The sequence below is a fragment of the Oryzias latipes genome, chromosome 5 (genome assembly GCF_002234675.1).
Source record: "Oryzias latipes chromosome 5, ASM223467v1".
Classification (NCBI taxonomy): domain Eukaryota; kingdom Metazoa; phylum Chordata; class Actinopteri; order Beloniformes; family Adrianichthyidae; genus Oryzias; species Oryzias latipes.
Window position 1 is genome coordinate 5815695 of NC_019863.2, and position 13763 is coordinate 5829457.

At 42.0% G+C, this 13763-nt stretch overlaps 1 protein-coding gene across 1 annotated transcript in view; it reads right to left on the reverse strand.

Annotated features, from left to right (window-relative positions):
- The window catches only part of LOC101171739 (semaphorin-3D), a 79800-nt gene that overhangs the window by 40990 nt on the left and 25047 nt on the right, over positions 1-13763 (reverse strand). The window contains exon 2 of the mRNA XM_023954800.1: positions 12238-12481. Within this exon, the coding sequence (XP_023810568.1) occupies positions 12238-12424 (187 nt within the window). The 5' untranslated portion in view covers positions 12425-12481. The remainder of the gene's footprint in view (positions 1-12237; positions 12482-13763) is intronic.

Here is a 13763-nt window from a genome sequence, read left to right on the forward strand (position 1 = left end):
TTTCTTGTACTACTGAATAAGTTTTAATGTTTTAATATTTTATAAGTCTAATGTTATTGCCACACCCAGATAGATATTTAATACTTTTCATATTCCGGCTGAATTTAAAGTAGTTTCTAATAAATTCAGAGGGGCTGTAGTTGAATTTTAAAAATGTGTGTGTTGAGGATATTTCTTTTATATCCAGTAAATGTTCAAATGTTTCTAATATTTTCATAAAAGGAGGACTTGATGTTTCTAGTTGTTCAAGGTACGCTATTAAGTCATCGGCAAACAATCCTATTCTATGTTCAAAGCCATTCATTGAGACTTCTTTTATTTCAGGTTTTTCAAGAGTCGCCAGTCCCAGAAGCTCAATAAAAAGAGCAAACAGAGTCAGAGAGTCTGCAACCTTGCCTAGTAGATCTTTCCAATTAAAATGTTCCCGTTAAATTCCCGCCTGGCCATAAATGGTAATTCTTTGTATCTCAACATTCCTCTTTCAATGACACTTGCAACAACAAATACACAAACATCTGGACAGAGCATCCTTCTGGTGTCTAAGTAATTCATTTTTCACAATAAACACACTAAATACATTGCATTTCAAATGTGTGAAGCATAAATTAAATTTTGACCTTCAGTAAAAATGTGTTACTGTTCTAACTTCTTTTTCTATTTTTTTTGATAATCGACTATTTGCACGAAAAACTTACAATTGATGGAATTTTAAAACATTGCTCCAGACACATAGTGTCAAAACACCCACTCTGCCAAATTAATTGATTTATTATTTGTTTTTATTACTTTCTGATGGATTTGAGTTTGGTTTAAGAGGTGAAAAAAACGAAAAATGAAATGAGGCAAAGAGCCACAGTACCCGTATTTTCACGACCATAGGGTGCAGTTTCAGTTATGGGTGCTTTTTCTGTATTTCACATGCATGCTAGTGTGTGTTTAAAAAAGTCAGCGGGAGTAAAACTGAGTTAGTTGTGATTTATTTTGTATTTTTTCAGTCATCAATCAGCATCTAAAAATCCATCAAAGTCCTCATCTTCTGTATCTGAAATGAACAGCTGGGCTGAACTTCTATCAAACACAGGTTCCCTTTCATCATCGTCAAAGTCCGTCACGTTGCCGTGCGGCTTCTCATTAATGATGCCGGCTTTTCGGCACTTCGACAGCAGTGCAAGCACCCCAAGTTTCTACAATCCATTCACAAACTGTGGCGTAACTTGCCCGGCGCTGCCTCACAGTAAAAGGAGCGGAGCATGAACAGCTTTTCATTGTCATCGCTGGAAGTTGCTGCAGCGCTGTACTTCTCGTCTGGATGGAAAGATAGCCCGTTTAACGTTTGTGCTATCTTAGATGACCCCACCCTTACATTGACATGTTCTCCCTACCATGACAAAGGTGGATAAAGGTGGAAATATTTCATGTCATCCATGGACACCAGTGAAGATCACAAATCATTGAAGAAAAAAGGTTCAGTGCACTGTCTAGTGGGTCTAGATGACCCAACTCCCCATGTTAAAGTGCCTAGGAAAGCACAAGGGTTAATAAAACGAAATCACCAAGACGGACCTCCTTGAAAATGTTCAGCTTTCATTTCCTCAGCAAGCGTTACTGCCTTCAGTCAAGCCCATTCACATTCAGCAAGGCAATACTCAGACTACACATTTTGTTATTATAACAATCATATCAATGCACCTAAACAATTACCCACTCATGAACAAATTTAAGAAACTGTCCAACCTGAACATTAACCTGAACTGTGACTTCCACATGAAGAAAAGTTCCATCTCTCCTCTCTTGTCCCTGTTGGTGGGTGGGCAGAATGTCCAGATGGAGGTCTGCCCCTAGACACAAATCTAACATTGTCCGACATTCCTTAATCTTCAGTCTATGAGCTCTGCCTGTGGCTTTTTCGTTTACATCAGCTCTGTTAGCAGATTCCTTGTGAATATTTTCTTTAGTGTTCTTGAAGCCTCTCTTGTGCACCCCGCACTGTCCCGCCGACAAGCTGCCATCCGTCTCCTGCTTGGATATGGCCAGGTCCGCTGACACTTTCGTTGCTTGGTAAACTAACATCAATCCCTCTCTTCTTTCTGTCCCGTGCAGCTTTTATCCCGGTATTGTAACTTTGGACGTCTTCTTTCCAATGAATCCTCAGCCTGGTGTACGGGGTCCCAGGCGCCAACGGTACTCATCGCCTTCTGACTCAAGATGGTGGAGAGCACAGACCCCCAGCCCAGGATGGGTAGCCTCTCAGGATTCAGTTCCCAGAAAACAAGGTGTGCGTTTTCTGTCTCAGAGACATCAGGACGACAGCAAACACTGCAGGGATGTTTCTAAGGTGGGAGTCGGCACCCAGACCCCAAGTTCTTCTTCTTTAGACTGCATGCATCAGGATGACAATAAGACTGTGATTGAGGTTGATGCTGCTAACTGCATTGTGTCTTATGTGAGAGAGGTGGTTGGAGGTGCAGAGGTTCCCATCTTGATTGATTCAGGGGCTTCAATGTCACTCATAAGTGAAGGGTTTTGCATGTCAGTGCCTTCATTGAGGAGCTGAACCCTCGCCCGGTTAATGTACAAATGTTGGACACCCTGGGCACTATGATCATTGCATTTCGTTTAGGTTCTGCGTGTTAGGAACACACATAATATGTGCTTTGTGAATCCAGACAGGCTGGGCTCCTGGGAATGGACTTCCTGGTCAAGCACCACGCATTGTTAGACCTCAGACGCGGTCTGCTTCAGTTATGGGATGTGAGTGTTCCTCTGCTGCAAGGTCAGTAAATGGTTCCTGTGTGTTGTAACGTGTCTCTGGCCAACGTTGTCACTATTCCACCACTGAGTGAAGCTCTAGTCCATGTAACGGTCTCCTGTTAACGGTTCAACAGGCACAAGTCTTGCGGCTACGGACTTTGACGGTTAATTAGAGCCCGATATTTCAGAGAAGATTGGACTGGTGTTCGCGCATTCGGTGACAGCAGTTAAAGAGGGAGTTACTGTTGCCCAGGTCCAGGTAACACTGTTGAGTTGAAACAGGGACTCCATTTTGGTGAGTTTTAGCGCCAACTCCAACTGTCCCTAATGTAAATGTTGTTCAGCCCCAACCAGCAGCTATGCCGTTCACTCTGAAAAACTCCCCAATTACTGAAGAGCAGAGAGCTAAACTCTCCACTCTTTTGGGGAGATTTTGCTCTCTCTTCTTTTCCTCCGACAGAGATCTGGGTCGTTGCATGATGGTCAAACATCATATTCGTACAAGTGACCATGCTCCCATCAAACAACTTGCATACAGGGTCTCTCCGGATAAACAAGCTGAAATTGAACGGCAAGTGTCAAATCTGAAGGCTGATAGGTTGGTTGAGGAGGGCTGCAGTCTCTGGCCTTATCCTGTGGTATTGGTAAAGAAAAAGGGAGGCCAGTGGCGTTTTTGCATAGATTATTGGCGCTTAAATTTCTTTGCGATCAAAGACTTGCACACGCTGCCAAGAATGGACGACAGCCTGGATGTGCTTTACGGTTCCATGTGGTTCAGCACACTGGATTTTTCTAATGGTCACTGGCAAGTAGAAGTGGTTGAGGAAGATCGTGAGAAAACAGCTTTCATACGGAGCCCGTGTCCTGACATTAAGATATAAAAATATATCTTGTTCCCACAGATTAATATCTTGTTCCCACAGATTATTATCTCGTTCGCACGAAATACTATTCCGTTCCCACAAGATACTATTGCGTTCCCTCAAAATACTATTCCGTTCCCTCGAAATACTATTCCGTTCCCTCGAAATACTATCCCGTTCCCTCGAAATGATTAACTCGTGCGAACGCAATAATTATGTCGTTCGAATGCAATAATTAATCCGTTCGAACGCAATAATTATTCACGTCATAAGTCATTCACGCGGATATGCTCTCTGTAGGCCGGCAAAAGCCGCTTTCAGCGGTAACTTCCGTGTCTCTGTGACCCACATTCGTTCAAAAAAAGGAACATGAAAAACAAAAATGATCACTTTATTACCGTCTCAATGAATATAAGAAAAATATCAAAAGATTTATGATAACTAGGCTGCTTTGTCATACGATAGCTCCTGCTAGGCTCCGTCATCTTGCTGCAAAACCCGCTTCCTGCCGCTACTTCCGTGTCTCTGTGAGCATTCAATAGGGGTAAAAATAAAAGCAAGAATGGTCGATCTGTTATTGTCTCGATGAAAATCTGAAAAATATCATATTAAGCTGACTGCTTTGCCTAATGCACTTACCTTTAGCTCGTAGCACAACAACAAAAGCACTACGTCACTGTTCCCAGCATGCTCAGCGGCCAATCATTGGTCTTGTTGTTAAACCTTAGTCACAGGGACACGGTGATTGGCCAATGATTGGCTGCAAAGCATGCTGGGAAACGTGACGTACTGCTATTGTTGTTATGCTACATGCTAAAGGTAAGTGCTTTAGGCGAAGCAGCCAGCTTAATATGATATTTTTCAGATTTTCATCGAGACAATAACAGATCGACCATTCTTGCTTTTATTTTTACCCCTATTGAATGCTCACAGAGACACAGAAGTAGCGGCAGGAAGCGGGTTTTGCAGCAAGATGACGGAGGGCATACCAGATGATGATGATGTGAATGAACGTGAATACAATGGATGCTTTTCTTCTTTTTAAAATAAATAAATCTGTTCTCTAAACATCCTCCGTGTCTTCAATGCAATGTAATGAGACACACACAGACAGAAATGTGAAGGTATCTGCTGTAAATCTATGACGTAAATTAATAACAGGAAATGATCGGCTAGTTAGTTAGTATGTAGCATAATAGCGTTCGAATGTAAAGCGACTGACTGCTAAAGTTAATAAAAGACAAGTCCTGAATATTATTATTCCTATTGGACCCTAAACTACAATATCAGCTGTCTGTCAACCGACCAGCCAGTTGCCCAAATGCCGGCATACATCAAAGAGCTCTGCGGCGGAGCTAGTAGTAGCCTAGCAGGAGCTATCGTATGACAAAGCAGCCTAGTTATAAATCTTTTGATATTTCTCTTATATTCATTATGACGGTAATAAAGTGATCATTTTTGTTTTTCATGTTCCTTTTTTGAACGAATATGGGTCACAGAGACACGGAAGTTACCGCTGAAAGCGACTTTTGCCGGCGTACAGAGAGCATGTCCACGTGAATGACTAATGAATAATTATTGCGTTCGAACAAGTTTAATTATTGCGTTCGAACGACATAATTATTGCGTTCGCACGAGTTAATCATTTCGAGGGAACGGGATAGTATTTCGAGGGATCGCAATAGTATCTTGTGGGAACAAGATAATCTGTGGGAACAAGATATTAATCTGTGGGAACAAGATATATTTTTATATCTTAATGTCAGGACACAGGCTCCGTACTTTCACGACAGGCAGGGGACTTTATCATTGTAACAGTAATAAAATCAAATGAATAATAACCAAATAAATGTCTGTGGGTTGTTCACAGAAATAAAGCTTCAGTTGTCCATGCACAATCTTAGGTAAACGTGCAGAATGTGGCGAATCTCTTAAATGGCTCATACACTGACCAAAAATATAAACGCAACACTTTTGTTATTGCTCCCATTTTTTATGGTATGAACTCAAAGATGTGTAACATTTCCCACATACACAAAATAACCAGTTCTCTGAAATATTGTTCACAAATCGGTCTAAATATATGATAGTGAGCACTTCTCCTTTGCCAAGACAATCCATCCCACCTCACAGGTGTGCCATATCAAGGTGCTGATTAGACAGCATGATTATTGCACAGGTGTGCCTTAAACTGGCCACAAGAAAAGGCCACTCTGAAATCTTCAGTTGTATCACACAGCACAATGCCACAGATGTCGCAAGTTTTGAGGGAGCGTGCAATTGGCATGCTGATAGCAGGAATGTCCACCAGAGCTGTTGCTAGGGAATTGAATGTCCATTTCTCCACCATAAGCCGTCTCCAAAGGCCTTTCCGAGAATTTGGCAGCACATCCAACCGGCCTCACAACTGCAGACCACGTGTAACCACACCAGCCCAAGACCTCCACATCCAGCATGTCCACCTCCAAGATCGTCTGAGACCAGCCACTCGGACAGCTGCTGAAACAATCGGTTTGCATAACAACAGAATTTCTGCACAAACTGTCAGAAACCGTCTCAGGGAAGCTCATCTGCATGCTCGTCGTCCTCATCGAGGTCTCGACCTCACTACAGTTCGTCGTTGTAACCGACTTGAGTGTGCAAATGCTCACATGCGATGGCGTCTGGCACGTTGGAAAGGTGTTCTCTTCACGGATGAATCCCGGTTTACACTGTTCAGGGCAGATGGCAGACAGCGTGTGTGGCGTCACGTGGGTGAGCGGTTTTCTGATGTCAATGTTGTGGATCGAGGAGCCCATGGTGGTGGTGGGGTTATGGTATGGGCAGGCATATGTTATGGGCGAAGAACACAGGTGCATTTCATTGATGGCATTTTGAATGCACAGAGATACCGTGACGAGATCCTGGGCCCCATTGTTGTGCCGTACATCCAACAACCTCACCTCATGTTGCAGCATGATAATGCACGGCCCCATGTTGCAAGGATCTGTACACAATTCTTGGAAGCTGAAAACATCCCAGTTCTTGCATGGCCAGCATACTCACCGGACATGTCAACCATTGAGCATGTTTGGGATGCTCTGGATCGGCGTATACGACAGCGTGTTCCAGTTCCTGCTAATATCCAGCAACTTCGCACAGCCATTGAAGAAGAGTGGACCAACATTCCACAGGCCACAATATACACCCTGATCAACTCTATGCGAAGGAGATGTGTCGCACTTCATGAGGCAAATGGTGGTCACACCAGATACTGACTGGTTGTCTGAGTCCCCTGACCCCCTCAATAAAACAAAACGGAAGATTTCAGAGTGGCCTTTTCCTGTGGCCAGTCTAAGGCACACCTGTGCAATAATCATGCTGTCTAATCAACATCTTGATATGGCACACCTGCGAAATGGGATGGATTGTCTTGGCAAAGGAGAAGTGCTCACTATCACAGATTTAGACAAATTTGTGAACAATATTTCAGAGAACTGGTTATTTTGTGTATGTGGAAAATGTTTCAAATCTTTGAGTTCATACCATAAAAAATGGGAGCAATAACAAAAGTGTTGCATTTATGTTTTTGGTCAGTGTATGAGCAGTCTCTTTAGGTTTTTGTCTTCTTTCCTTATAATCCAGTTTTTGAGGTTCCAGGAGGCTAGTCTAGTAGACACCACTGTTCGTTCTCTCTGATCAATTTCCTAGGTTCAATACCGGCATTCTGAATCTATGTTTCCCTCAATGTTTTCCCTTACCTAACCTTGTTGTCATTTTTTTTGCCGTTTTGATGGGGGGCGGGGTCACGTTAAAGTTCTATGACTGGGGCAAAGTGAGGTTGCTGTAGCAAAATTTTTAGCTTAGCTCACTTTTTAATTCAAATAGGCTTTATTTACGTGAGGAAACAATACCAGGGATAGGGATTCGGTTTTCCGTGCTTCTGTGGAGAGCCTAAAAAAATAATAATGCAAAAAAAGAAAAAAAGGGACTCTATCTGGTGTCATTCAGGGGGCAGGGTTAAAAGGGTGGGCGTGTAGTAGTTTCTGGGACTCCTGCTCTACGCCGTCTTACCGGAGGTCCTCAACATGAACTTCTTCACTGCAATACTACTGTAACATCTCATCTCTTTAGGATGGAAAACTGATCCAACCAAGCTGACCCAAGAGCTAGAACTGAGCTGAACACAAACTAACTGGGCCAAAACCTGAGACTCTGCAGATTGACACTATGAGCAGGTTATAAGGCATTTCCATTTCACATGTTTTTCAGAGAAAGATTTTAAATACCTGATTATGATAAATTCTAACTAGTCAACATGCTTGAGGGAGGGTGCTGAGGGAGCTGGCTTCTCTGTCTCACGATTCACCCACACAAATTTAAAAGGGTCTTTCCTGGAAGGTACCTGTCTCCCGCAGCCAAAGATTCAGTCATATAACATAAATCTGTTTTTGGGGTGTTTGTTTGTGATGCTGGAGGACAATTTTCCTAACAGACTTCAAAATGAGTGTAAATGTCAGCCCATTCTCAATGCTATGCACTTGTTCCAGTTGACACTCATTGGTCAAATCTCAGATAGATAGCAGAAGCAGAATGAAAAGCCTCTGAAAAAACTTCAGCTTGGAAAAACTCCTGTGGAGCTGTTGATCTCCAAGTAAGCATTTACGCAAGCAAGTGAAAGATTTCCGGGTGACTGATGCTCAACTGTTTATCCATTAAATGCTGCATTTCTGGAGCTGCTACTCCCTTTTCCTGTTTCACTGACAAACTGTGAAGGGGAAAAAATGCACAACGTCGTTTTTAAAAACTCTGATAAGGTTAAAGTGCTCATATTACCTTCAAGAAATTTACACAGGTTCAATAAAATATGGAGAAAAATACATGTTCTGCCTTTGATTTGAACTGAAATGCGATCATAAAGTCGCGGAGCTCCGTAAACGCATTTACCTTAGATTACTAAAAAATGGGCTGCTGTTGGCAGTTTGATTTATTGCCTAAAGAAAGTCATTTACATTCTCTCAACAGAATCCTCTGGTGACTGACCTGAGAAGCACGGAAGTTCTTATGGCAGTCTTAAGAGAGAGCTGCGCAGCTGAAAGTAACCCCCTCTTCTCTTCAGGATGGAGTTACAGACGTGTTAGCACCGACGGCACAGTGAAGCAGTCTTTGGCAAAGAGTCTGGGAGGATCAGCAGAACATTGCAGAAAACCTAAAACATTTGTTTTTTAAACCTTGTGCTATCCTATGGGGTCAAGATGAGCATTGATGTGTTCTCCCTACCATGACAAAGGTGGATAAAGGTGGAGAGGATGCCATGTAATCCATGGACACCAGTGAAGATCACAAATCATTGAAGAAAAAAGGTTCAGTACCCTGGTTAGTGGGTCTAGATGACCCAACGCCCAATGGTAAAGTGCCTAGGAAAGCACAAGGGCCAGAGGGACTCTAATGTCATCAAAACAATAGTCTCTTCATTCAAACATGCAAAATTTAAATACAAATCCTAAAACAGACAGTCTAACCTGTGCAAGGCATAGACATCCAACAGGCAACCAATCAACTACCTGTAGGGTGACACGGCTTCCTTTACTTTTGATCTCTGTAAGGTAATTGTTATTGCTTCTCACGTGATCCGTGCACACTCCTTGCTGCAGCCAGATCGTTAGAAATGAAGAAATTATCCAATCAGAGAGTAGTTTGTGTGGACATCCTATGGGCATTTATGGATCACATGCAGACTCTGTGCGTGCAGCATTCGCACAGTCACCTAGGAGTCAGAAATCACAATTCACTAACGACTAGAGTGTGGCGTAAGGATACTGTACAACAACATCACCCAAACGTCAGTATCAAGTGCGTGACCTCACAAATACTTCACATTTACCACACCACAACAATGGTTTGTTCCATTTTCATGACGTCCCCTAAGGTGGTGACACGAGCCTTAAGGGAACTGCAGACACACCTGCCCCCCTGTTAAGAAGCGGCCACTCCTCTCTACGACCCTCCCCAGACCTGGACAACACAAAAACCTGCAGCATCCCCCGTACGGGTGCATGTGACTATGGGCTTAATAATGCCTGCAATCTTTGTTGACACAGGAGATCCCTCACCTTAACAGAAAATAGTGATTCAGTTTTCAGAAACTGTTGTATGTTCAACATCCCCGGCCAGCTTCTCTACTATCCCTGAGGAAAACATCAAATCAGTAACAAAGGTTCCAGGGAGGATGCAACATAACGTCCATGCCATTCTCACATCATATCTTTGGAGGGATATTCATGCCACCACATTGCAAACAAAACTTTCAAAGTATCAAATGAAAATATTAAATATTTGTTTTCAAAAAAATTTTTTTCCTATTAAAAACTGTTTGCTTTCAAAAATATTTGTGTCTGCAACACAAACATTTGCTTTCAAAAACGCTAAAATGAAACTTAATAACAAAAATCAAAGACTGGGAAAAAGCGAGATGAGACAAAACGTGAAAACTTTTGTCTTGCAAAATCAAAAAGATTTTTAAAATGTAGACGTTAGAACGTTTTGTTGGCAATGTGGTGGCATAAATATTACTTCACATATATCTTATAACAATAACAAGGGTAGAAGAAAAGAAGTAGCTTTGAAATAAAAATAAAGCTACTTTGGAAAATATTGATTTTGAAATCTGAGGTTCTGAAAAAACATAGAATTATAATAATATTCAACATGATTAAAAATGAATAATTTAAAATGCTGTTTTAAAAAAAGGAACAGGTTTTTGAAGCAAAATGAAATATATTTAATGATATAATGGCTAATTTAAAATCTGTGTGCTGGTTTTTCACAATTTCATGATCTTTTTATTTATTTATGAGAGATTTATTGGTTGATTGTTGCACAATGTCATATTTATTTATTTAATTATGAACAGTTTGGGACTCCATATGCCTGCACTTTAGGTCTTCACCATGTGGGAGCACTTGGAGCATCATGAAACCAAAGGAATGATAAAAGAGACAACTTGTAGACCAGCATCTCTGTCTGGACATCTTTTCCAATGGAAGAGAATACTCAGCATTCCTTGATGTCAGTGTCACCTATGTTCTAAAAAACTGAATTCACAAGATTTCTAAATCCTTGCCTTCTGTTTTTATTTTGTTCAAAACACTGTGTTTTTGAGAATGGTTCTGTAGAAGAAACATTGAAGGATTTGTGGTTGGTTTTGCAGACAAAACACCAAAAGGAAAACAATTTCAAAGCCCAACACAGGTTTGACAATTTGTTGCTCTTTAATTTAGGCAGTACTCATGATATGAGGCGAGTCTCCAGCTGTCCCATCACTCTGAAGTGATGAAGCTGCAGCGTTCGAAATAAGCGGTTATCCTGTTGTCCGAGACAACCAGATTTCACGGAGGACAACCAAAAATGAACCTGATGGTTGTCCGTGTGACAACCTGGTCTTTTATTCAACATTTTGGTATTTTTCGACTATTTTTCAAAGTTTTTGGGAAACCGTCGTATGTAATCAATTTTCTGATATATTATAGGGTAAGATGAAGTATTTTCATTTGACCATAACAGTATTTGTTTTACATGGCAATACCATGTGTCACCAGATGCCTCAATATTTAGTAAAATGTTTGTTTTTAATATTTGAAGAGTTTTTTAAATGGCCATCATAAGAGGCAGTTGATATTAGATGTATAGAAGAAAAAAAGATGTAAGTACTGACATCTAAGTAGGTTTCGTTGCTGTTGAATATTGATATCGTAGGACAACCAAAAATTGGGAAGGACAACCAAATATTACTTGCCAGGTTGTCCAGAGGACAACCATTTTTTCCCCTTTATTTATAACGCTGAGCTGTGATGGGTCGGGATGAAGTGATGTTTTTGTCCCAGAGAGCTGTCTGCCACCAATACTTCATTTACCATCTAGACCTCCCTGTGCAGGCCACTACCAGCTCTAGGTCTGTTTTATTACAAATTAAGTTCATCAACTTAAAGAGGGAGTGAGGACAATCTTTAGGAAAAACATAGTTTTAAGGAAAAATAACAGTTTAATAAACCAAAGTAGTTATGATAAAAGGAAGAAAAGCCAACTGTGAAAGTTCAATCTTCATGTTGTCTTTCATTTTATGCATCTAATTTGTGTGTCTGTAATTGTGCATAGATAATTAAATCTGATAAATGACCAAAGTAGGTGTCAGGTCACTTTAAACTACAAATACTCCAAGTCTCTTTCACCACCTCTTTTACAAAAACCTCAACAGACAGAGAAAGGATTGAAGGTGTGGTTTATTTGTGTTTACAGCAACGCCTTTCATCCCCATCTGCAAAGTCTCTTAACCCTTTCACACCAACGACGCCAACTCCCAAATAGACTCACTCTAACATGCCGGAAAGTTTTTGGCCCCAAAAAAGGTGTGTGTGTGTGTGGTGGTGGTTGGGGGGGGGGGGGGGGGGGTAGGTGTGTTTGTGTGTGTGTGTGTGGGGGGGGGGGGGGCCCGGCTAATCATTCTTCCGGTTCCGGCTAATCGTGTCTAGGGGCCCTGGTCCGCTTGCATTTACTTCCACTATGCAGACGAGATCATAGTCAGCTTAATGAGAGCGAAAAGGAAATCAATGTGACACGGTCATGTTAGGAGGACGCCCACTCCTACCTGAGTATGAGATCTGCAGTCGTGGGCCTGTCTGTCTCCACGCCTTGGCGTCTGCAGCAACGCTACTTGTTGCAGGCTGCAGCCACAGGAGAGGCAAGAGACACACCAGCAGCATCTGAAGACGAGCACCCCTCCTGGATTGCAGTTTTCCCACTGGTTGCATGACAGCAGCAACAATTACGCTCATCTCTGGTCAATCTTCTGCACCACAGAGAGACTGATGGAAGGCATCACAGCACTTCAGCTGGTGGTAGAGAGCAGAAACAACAGTAACATCAGCTGTAATTTAGTTCTGCTTTTTCACAACACAAAACATGCAAAACATGAAACAAGCAAAGACAGTTCAGCTTGAACCCCATTGAAAATTCCTGTATTAGACCCAACAAGTGGTTGCAGGAATTTTTTCTTTTTCTTTTCTTTTTTTTCTTTTTTCCATGGACCGGCACTATTTCTGAATAACGCACCACATCTTTGGATCAGCATGCCTGTCACAAGAACAGGCAGACGGCTGGTTCCAAGTGCAGCAGGTTTATTAGCTCAGCAAGAAATCCACAAAAAGCTAATTCAGGGTCAGGCAGACAGAGGTCAATAACGAGCATGAGAGCATCAGAGAAGAGGCAGGGATAGTCAGGGATCAGGCAAGAGTCGGGGCAGGCGGCATGCAAAAAACAGAGTCAGAAAGCAGAAAATCCTATCCAAATTAGTGATGGCAACACTGACATGTCGGTGTTGCCATCACTAGCTGATAAAGTTAAAGCCCATGTCAGTGCGCGTTTCACTCCAGGAGAAGTCACGTGACCGATACAGCCACTGTGTCGGTGAGAGCACCACGCAAAGACAAACTCAAACAAAGAGTAAGGCAGAACATTGCCTTCTGAGAAACTGCCATTCAGTGTCTCAGATATTCCACTATATAATTCCTTAACTACTGACTACAGAATCAGGTGTTTCCCACCTGTGGGTGTCACACACAGAGGCAGCAAGACAAGCATGAATGGAAAACGCTCAAAGACTGGGCTGGATACCCTCGATTTATGGGGTTTCTTCTTTGTAGACTATGTTATTCAATTAAAATGAAGCAATCAACCAGCAGCTGTAGATCTGTACTTGGGTTGAAATAAAAACATCTAAACAAAGATCCGCTTGAAGAGCTGTGAACTGCAGAACATGGAAACCTTGTGTGAAATCTTAACGTCACATGATCATTACAATTGTCCAAAGTTGACGGGAGGAAGCAGCCTCCTCAGACTGTCAACATGGAGATCGACAAAGAACAAACTGTTATTTCCTCTCTGCTCATCCAACAGACGCACATGCATGTCTGTGAGCATGTGTGTGCCTCACAATTAAACTAAATCTCTGAGGAACTCTCCTCTTCTGATGCCTCTCCGTTGTTCATCTTTCAGCATATCCTCTCAGGGGTCGCCACAGCCAATCAGCTTTCACTGATTCTCACAAGGAGTTTGGCAAAGATTTTTTTTACACCGGATGTCCTTCCTGGCACAACCCTGTATTTTATCCGAGCT